At 39.0% G+C, this 9395-nt stretch overlaps 1 protein-coding gene across 1 annotated transcript; it reads left to right on the forward strand.

The window, feature by feature from the left end:
* Window positions 1-1931: 1931 nt before the first annotated feature.
* Window positions 1932-9173, forward strand: LOC106981141 (olfactory receptor 56A4-like). The gene is made up of 2 exons (XM_015079268.3): window positions 1932-4838; window positions 6735-9173. Exons 1-2 carry the CDS (start codon window positions 4590-4592, stop codon window positions 7428-7430), a joined length of 945 nt encoding a protein of 314 aa, XP_014934754.1. The 5' UTR covers window positions 1932-4589; the 3' UTR covers window positions 7431-9173.
* Window positions 9174-9395: the final 222 nt, after the last annotated feature.

Raw genomic sequence — 9395 nt, forward strand, 5'->3', positions numbered from 1 at the left:
TATAATTTTATTTTTATGTATTCTTTTATGTTTTATATTCATTATCATCAGTTCAAAATATTTTCTACTTTCCACTTTGATTTTTTCTGTTACTCGTAGGTTATTTAGATATGTATAATTTGTATGAAATATGGGATTTCCAGATACATTATTATTGCTTCATAGCTTAATTTCACTGTGGTCAGAGAACATTCTGAATAATTTCAATAGTTTGAAATTCATTGAAAATTTTTTTATGTTTCAGCATTTAGTTGGTTTTGATGTTTTATTTACTTAAGAATATTAATACTGTTGTTACTGAGTACAATGTTCTGCATATGTCATTTGGGTAAAGTTTGTTACATTCTTCTAATGTTTCATATCTGTGTGGATCTTCTTTTTATCAGCTGTTCTATCATCTTTTAGGAGAGTCATGTTGAAATCTCACTGTGATTGTGTATTTATTTCACCTTTTGTTTGTGTTACTGTTTTTGCATTATTTTAATAGAAATTGTGATATTGTTACACTTTCCAATTCATCATTATAATCACTTCATTATTATAAAATGTCCTTCATTATCTCTGGTTATGCTTCCTGCCTTAATGTTTGCATTAATCAGATTAGTATAGCTACTGACATTCTCCTGGTTAGTATTTTCCTGATATATTTTTTCCTTTCTTTTGTTTTCAGTGATTCTGGTGTTTATATTTACAATTTGTCTTTCAGAGGCACCTGGGTGGCTCAGTTGGTTAAGCATCTGACTCTCGATATTGGCTCAGATCACGATCTCATGGTTTGTGGGGTCAAACCCCTCATCAGGCTCTGTACTGATGGCATGGAGTCTACTTGGGATTCTCTCTCTCTCTCTCTCTCTCTCTCTCTCTCTCTCTGTCTTTCTCTCTCTCTCTCTCTCTCTCCCTCCCTCCGTCTCTCTCCCTCTCTCTCCCTCCCTCCCTCTCTCTGCCCCTATCCCACATGTGCTTTCTCTGTCTCCCTCAAAATAAATGAATAAACACTTAAAAAAGTAAAATGCATCTTTTGTAAGTATTATGGATATATTTACTCTGATAGTCTTAGTCTTGTACTTAGAATACGTGCTGTATCTACATAAATGCAATTGCTGATTGCTTTATAGCTACCATCTTATTATTTGTATATAACCTCAAATATATTAATTTCCTTCTACTTTCTTGTCTTATTTTGGATTAATGAAATTTTATGCAATCTTTTTTAGTATTAATTTGGTGACGATCCCAGCATAAAATCAGTCAAGATGATATTCTTGACTTACTAGTCTATTTAAGTATACTGTTTGAAGTACTCAGGATTCCATATAGTTGTTTTCCTTTCAGTGACATATTTTCCCTGTGTGAAAAACTTAATATAAATTAATGATAAAATAAATCATCATAAAGTACTCATTTTTTTCTTATTTTTTTTTATATATGAAATTTATTGTCAAATTGGTTTCCATACAACACCCAGTGCTCATCCCAAAAGGTGCCCTCCTCAATACCCATCACCCACCCTCTCCTCCCTCCCACCCCCCATCAACCCTCAGTTTTTTCTCAGTTTTTAACAGTCTCTTATGCTTTGGCTCTCTCCCACTCTAACCTCTTTTTTTTCTTTTTTTTTTTTTTCCTTCCCCTCCCCCATGGGTTCCTGTTAAGTTTCTCAGGATCCACATAAGAGTGAAAACATAAGGTATCTGTCTTTCTCTGTATGGCTTATTTCACTTAGCATGACACTCTCCAGTCCCATCCACGTTGCTACAAAGGGCCATATTTCATTCTTTCTCATTGCCACGTAGTACTCCATTGTGTATATAAACCACAATTTCTTTATCCATTCATCAGTTGATGGACATTTAGGCTCTTTCCATAATTTGGCTATTGTTGAGAGTGCTGCTATGAACATTGGGGTACAAGTGCCCCTATGCATCAGTAGTACTCATTTTAAAAACAATTTTTTCTAGAGTGCAGCTAATATATAAGATGAAGTCGTTTCATAAGTCTGATGTCATTTGTCTTTCTCAAGGGTCTTTTAGTTACATCCTCTGAGTCTCTGATTGATATTTCTTTCTATTACAAGTAATACATCTCAGTTCATGTAACTTGCAGATAACTCAAAAGAAACTATGAGCTAATCACTGCTCTTTCACTTCATCTGAGTATAAATTCAGAAATCTCTTTTTGCATTAGAAATCTGTGCGTGCATCTGCACAGAGGCAGGAACCCATGGGAGCAGGATGCCCAAACAAACTCTTCATGTTTCCAGCCACAGGAGAGTGGCTGTTATAGAGACATCTTTATAAAGTCATCCAGGGGCCAAAGCCACAATACTTTGGTTTCTCTTCAGATCACATAAATATCTCCTGTTTTACCAAAGTCATATGCAGTGGGCTAGTGAGAGGTTGAGAAGTCACACTTTGCCTGACAGCAGCTGGATGATCAAACTGCCGTTTGGGGCAGAATTTCTCTGTAGGTATTTTGGAAACAGTATCTTGGAAAGCCAAGCATAAGTGACACTTTTGAGTTTGCACTTCAATTTAATTCACTGCTCATATAGAAGAATGTTATTGTATCCTCAGATGTTGGTATGTGAAGACCTGAAGATCACCCAATGTGTGAGCATGAACACATTAGGTTGCGGGTCAGCTGAGCTCACAGAAGGTCAGTTCAGCTTTGTCTCTGATTTGATTATTTGAGGCATATTTTAAGTGTCTGGATTTGTGCCAACTGCCACAAAGAAAAATGATGCGTACCTTTTTCTTGACTTTAATGAGCTTTGGTCCTCTTAGGAAAGGTGCCTAAGAACTATAGATCCAGGCAGAGGGATAAAACCATGAAACAGGAACCTATAGAATTCCCAGGGTGTCCCTGGGAGGAAGATAACTTTCAAATCGGGAGATCAGAGATTGGCCAGAATTGTGGTCAAATTTAAGTAAAGATAATGGGAGAAGCAGTCAATGTAATGTCGGAAGCTGAGCAGAGCTGAGGCTAGGGGTGGCTGAACTGAGGTGGCAGTCTTGGATTAGGGTTAGCCTAAATCAGTGGTTAGGCCAGTTAATGACAGTTGGATGTAGCTTTATCATTCTCAAAGTATTGTCCCTGGAAAAGCAGCATAGGCATTACCTGGGAACTTGTTAGAAAGGTGAATTCTTGGCTTTTCTCCCCAAACTACAAAATAGGTAACTCTGGAGATTGGTATCAGCAATCTGTGTTTCAACGAGCTCTCCAGGTGATTCTCATACACACCCACATTTGAGAACCACTGGTCTAGATAAAAGAAAAGCCTGATAAGAAGCCCGCACTATATATTGAAGAAAAAAAAATGGAGAGCTCTAAATATCGATTTGGAGGTGTGTGTGTGTGTGTGTGTGTGTGTGTGTGTGTGTGTGTGTGTGTGTATTCAGGGGCACCCAAACAACATGCGCCAAAATTCATCTGTAAGGGATGGTGGGATGGTTTTTCCTCTGCCTCAGAGGAGAACAACAGCAGAACCTGGCAACTTCTTCCCATCAGGGTCCAGGATGGTTAAGAAGATCCTTGAAGAGAACTGAAGCTCCAGTTTGTGCAGCATCCTGTCCTTGGGCATGTTTATTCCTTTAGTTCTTCTCTTGTTCTTGAAGCCTCATTTCCTTATTTTTTCTCCTTTACCCAGGAAATATAATGGTTTTTATTTTATTATTTTTAAGCAGCTACTTACCGAATACAGATGCAAATAAGATAATGCACAGGTAACTTTTGTATTTATTGTTTCCACCCCTAGGTTTCACCACTAATTGTTTTTTTTTTTTCCTTTCCCATTCTGCTTTGTTCTGCTTTTTAGTGAGTATTAAGCAAGACTGCCAGTGGTTCACAGTACATCAAGATATGGAGATGCTAAATTAAAAGAGTCAAGGGTATTATGATGCTTTCAACAATCTGTCAGTTTCATATATCTGACTTGTACTTATTGAGTGCCTTTTATGTCAGCAGGTGCAGGGCGCTTTTCTCTGTGCTATTATAAAAAGATAAGATTTCATTGCTGACAAATGGAGCACAGACTTTTTGGCAGACAAATAGGACATACCATTTGTATAGGAGAGTGTTATTAATGCTTTAATAGCAGCATGCTCAGGAAGTCAAAGGATCATAGGGAAACAATGGAAAGGGGAGGCATCTAACCATGGATGCAGAAAGAGTAACAAGAAAAACCATTTCTAAGAGCTATAACTCTTGTTCCAGATAGAATGCAACAAGAAGAAGTTAGTTATTTGAGGGCAAGAGAGTTGATTCTAGGAGAAGGAGATGACATGTAAAAACACAGAGTTGAGACAAAGAGCAAAGCATGTTCTGTCAGTGGCTGGGTTTATGTGTGGAGTTGGAATATACTCGTGAAGGGAGTTATTTTTTATTCATAAGGTTATGAATGCTAAGGACATTGTTTTAAAAAAGAGTCACTTGTACAATTTAAATTGTAGACATATTTCATGTCAACAGAATTGTGGAGAAACATGACAGCCTAGAAAAAAAGCAGATACATCAGTTAGGAGATTGTTAACGAAACAGTCAAACCCTGAATTCATGTCTTTCCTTTCAGCCAGTTACAGGCCCACCTGCCAGTCATGGTACTATTTCTCAACAACACAGGCACCCAGGTGACTGAATTCCTGATGATTTGCTTCCCAGGAATGCAGGAAACACAGCACTGGCTATCTGTAGTCCTTGCTCCCCTCCTGGTTTTGGCTTTGGGGGCCAACTTTGTGTTATTACTCACCATTCGGCAAGAGACATCTCTGCACGAACCCATGTACTACCTGCTTGCCATCCTCTCCATGCTGGATATCATCCTCTGCCTCACTGTCATCCCCAAGGTCAGACCCCTTCTGGATTGACTTCCAAGCATTCAGTTATTTTTCTTTAAATAGTAGTTTGTTTTGCTGCTATAAATCCTACTACCCCTGAAGGACAATCCTCAGTGAGTGGTCCATACCATCACACAGGGTCTGTCACAGCTCCCAGATATGTCCCCTCTCATTCTCAGTGTCCATTTTTTAAATTTTTTAATTATTTTTAAAAATGTTTTATTGTCAAATTGGTTTCCATATAACACCCAGTGCCCATCCCAACAGGTGCCCTCCTCAATTCCCATCACCCACTTTCCCCTCCCTCCCACCCCCCATCAACCCTCAGTTTTTTCTCAGTTTGCATCCTTCCCTCTCTGTAACTTTTTTCCCCCTTCCCTCCCCCATGGTCTTCTGTTAAGTTTCTCAGGATCCACATAAGAGTGAAAATATATGGTATCTGTCTTTCTCTGTATGATTTATTTCACTTAGCATAACACTCTCCAGTTCCATCCACGTTGCTACAAAAGGCCAGATTGCATTCTTTCTCATTGCCAAGTAGTATTCCATTGTATATATAACCACAACTTCTTTATCCATTCATCAATTGATGCACATTTAGGCTCTTTCCATAATTTAGCTACTGTTGAAAGTGCTACTATAAACATTGGGGTACAAGTGCCCCTATGCATCCGCACTCCTGTATCCCTTGGGTAATTTCCTAGCAGTGCTATTGCTGGGTCATAGGGTAGATCTATTTTTAATTTTTTGGGAAATCTCCACACTGTTTTCCAGAGTTGCTGCACCAGTTTGCATTCCCACCAATAGTGCAAGAGGGTTCCCATTTCTCCACATCCTCTCCAGCATCTATAGTCTCCTGATTTGTTCATTTGAGCCACTCTGATTGGCGTGAGGTGATATCTCAGTGTGGTTTTGATTTGTATTTCCCTGATGAGGAGTGACGAGCATCTTTTCATGTGCCTGTTGGCCATCTGGATGTCTTCTTTAGAGAAGTGTCTATTCATGTTTTCTGCCCATTTCTTCACTGGGTTATTTGTTTTTCGGGTGTGGAGTTTGGTGAGTTCTGTATAGATTTTGGATACTAGACCTTTGTCCGATATGTTATTTGCAAATATCTTTTCCCATTCCATCAGTTGCCTTTTAGTTTTGTTGATTGTTTCTTTTGCAGTGCAGAAGCTTTTTATCTTCATGAGGTCCCAATAGTTCATTTTTGCTTTTAATTCCCTTGCCTTTGGAGATATGTCAAGTAAGAAATTGCTGCAGCTGAGGTCAGAGGTTTGTTCCTGCTTTCTCCTCTAGGGTTCTGATGGTTTCCTGCCGTGTCCATTTTTTAAAGATTTAATTCTTTCCCAACTGACAGGCCCTCTCTCAATGTCTGAGTCAATGATATTCCAAGTTTTTACATTCTTTTTACTTCTAGGGAGATTTTCCTTGACTCAGAATGATCCCACCTTTACATCCAAGAGCTGTAGAATTTACTTTCTAAAGTGTAACTGGATGTATGTTTATGTCATATACTGAGATAGGAAGCAGAATTGAAGGAGATTTCTTTTATGTCTAGAGAAGGTGGAGAGTATCCAAATGTAAATATTGAACTTACTGAGTTTGGTGTTCTTGTGATGCATTCAACTGGAGTTTGGGTAAGAACTCTGGGGATCAAGAGAAGACAGGCTAGAAGTAAACATTCAACAAGAGGCATGGTCTATAGATGGGGAGAAAAGGGTACAAATAAGGCTCTACCTGGGATGCACATAGAAGGTATTTGAAATTAAGATACTGTCCCAGCTGGGATTATAGGGCTGTGGTTTGGGGATACAGATGGTTGAAGCCATTGAAAGTTTCCCCCAAGGTTAGGTACCGTAGGGTGGGAATGAATGCAGTTTTTGAGAATAATGATTCTGGCAGGTCCTGCTCATCTTCTGGTTCAACATGAAGACCATCAGCCTTGCAGGCTGCTTTCTGCAGATGTTCATCATGAATACATTCCTTCCTATGGAGTCTTCCACCTTCCTGGTCATGGCCTATGACCGCTATGTGGCCATTTGCCATCCTCTGCACTACCCGTCCATCATCACTGAAAAATTTGTCATTTATGCAGCCATCTTCATTGTCTTCCGCAATTTTCTGGCCACACTACCCACACCAGTTCTGGCTGCCAGGCTCAACTACTGTGCCAGCAATGTGGTGGAGAACTGTATCTGTGCCAACATTTCTGTAGCAAAGCTCTCCTGTGGGGATATTCACCCAAATAAGCTCTACCAATTTGTGAGTGTTTGGTGTCTACTGGGTTCTGACCTAGTGCTCATCTTACTATCCTACTGCTTCATCCTGAGGGCTGTTAAACGTCTGCAGTCAGGAGGTACAGCAACCAAAGCCTTGAGTACTTGTGGTTCCCATCTCATTCTTATACTTTTCTTCTATACATTGCTGCTTGTCTTCATCTTCACAAACAAGGCAGAAAAGAAGGTGCCCTCAGAGGTACCCATTCTTCTCAATGTCTTGCACCACCTCATTCCACCAGCCCTGAACCCCATTGTTTATGGAGTACGAACCCAGGAAATCAAGCAAGGTATTCTCAAACTATTCAAGTACCAGTTTTGAGAGATAGGAGTCAAAGATCCAGGATTATGAAAGTCTGTTTTAGTGATAGATTCATATAAATGCCCCGAGGAACACATATGACATCCATGCTGCTACCCTCATCTTGAACTTAAACCTTCTTCAGACACTGTCATAATATTTAACCTCATTATTGCCTCCTCAAATCCTCACTGAACATATGTTTAGGCAACAATTACCTTTTTATTCTAACCCGTTGCCATCATGATCCTTCAATACCCATTCATTAAATAGTTATTTAATACTTTCCACATACTTCTTAGTCTTTACATTCTGAGTAACTGTCACATTTAATTCCTAGGGCAAGGATGAGACAGCACTTTAAATATAACATGGGGGATGTGGGTAGGAACAGGGGAACCAATGAAGACAATATTTTCTTAAATGTTTTATTTATTTTTGAGAGAGAGTGTGTGTGAGCAAGGAAGGGGCAGAGAGAGAGGGAAAGAAGATCCAAAGCAGGCTCTACACTGAAAGCAGTGAGCCTGATGTGGGTCTCGAACTCATGAACCTGTGAGATTATGACCTGAGCCAAAGTCAGACACTCAATTTACTGAGCCACCCAGGTACCCCACTCAACCCACTGAGCCTCCCAGAGACCCCAAGACTTAATTTAAGTAATCCAGGTGAAATGTAATAATGGCTTGGATTAAGGTGATGAGTAAAAATTGAAGTTATGGGTCAAAGATTTGCTGAGAGTCCATAAGTAGGATACAAAAGATGGAGAGGAGTAAAGGATGACTCCAAGCCTTTTTTTTCTTAAGTTTTTATGTAAATTCCAGGTAGTTAACATTCAGTGTAATATTAGTTTCAGGTGTACAATATAGTGATTCAACACTTCCATACAACACCCCAGTGCTCATCACAAGTGCACTCCTTAATCGCCATTACCTATTTCACCCATCTGCCCTCCCCCACCTCCCCTCTGGTAATCATCAGTTTGTTCTCTATAATGAAGAGTCTGCTTCTTCAAGGCTGTTTGCAAAACAGTTGGAAAGGCAGAATTGCCATTAACTGAGGAGCCAGTTTTATATGTGATATCAGAAATTTGGCTTTGGACACCTAACTCTATTTCCATACCAAACTCCTTCAAATGACTGTACTTTTAAAATGACTGTTAAATATCCAAATAGAGAGGTAAAAGTAAGCAACTGTACATATGGCACTATTCAGGGACCAGATTTAAGCTAGTGACAGAAGTTTGAGTCATCGGAGTATATAGGTAGGATTTAAATCCTATTTAGATGAGTGATATGAATTATGTTGATGAATTATCCACTTATTTCTATACCTTTCTTCAAGAAACTTATTGATGTGTTGGGTATCCTGGATCCATACTTGTTTGCCACTCCCAAAAGAATACAATCTCATTTAAATCAGAAGCTCTTTAATTCTTCTTTGTATCTGGCATTTTGTCTGGCACATAGTAGGTGCTTTTTCAGTGAATAATTTTGACTGTCTCAAAACTTTTGATCACATTATGTGGCATCTGGATTATGGAATATTGATCTAAAAATAGTACTATTTTGGGTGCCTGGGTGGCTCAGTCAGTTGAACATCTGACTCCTGATTTTGGCTCAGGTCATGATCCCAGGGTTGTGGGATCAAGCCCATGCTCATCATACAGCCTGCTTAGGATTCTCTTTCTCTCTCTCTGTCTCTCTCTTCCTTATTCTCTTCTCCCCCACTCAGGCATGCTCTCTCTCTCTCTCTATCTCAAATAAAAAAAACAAAAAGCACAACCCACCCCCCAAATAGTACTATTTGTTGATGAAATTTCATATGCTGGTTTCAGCAAACATTAAAAGTTATGTCATTTTTGTTAGAATAAAAGCATTCATTAACATAATTTAGCAGAGTAATGGACTTCTTATATTCAAAATAGAGGATACAACTTTGTATTTTATTTTTTTAAATGTTTATTTTGAGAGAGAGACAGTGTGAGCA

The sequence above is a fragment of the Acinonyx jubatus genome, chromosome D1, assembly GCF_027475565.1.
Source record: "Acinonyx jubatus isolate Ajub_Pintada_27869175 chromosome D1, VMU_Ajub_asm_v1.0, whole genome shotgun sequence".
In the NCBI taxonomy this organism is placed as follows: domain Eukaryota; kingdom Metazoa; phylum Chordata; class Mammalia; order Carnivora; family Felidae; genus Acinonyx; species Acinonyx jubatus.

Bases quoted from the DNA above. Each gene is read 5' to 3' on its own strand.
- LOC106981141 (XM_015079268.3), top strand. From the start codon at position 4,590: ATGGTACTATTTCTCAACAACACAGGCACCCAGGTGACTGAATTCCTG. The intron at 4,839-6,734 runs GTCAGACCCCTT...TGATTCTGGCAG, and splicing joins GCCTCACTGTCATCCCCAAG to GTCCTGCTCATCTTCTGGTT.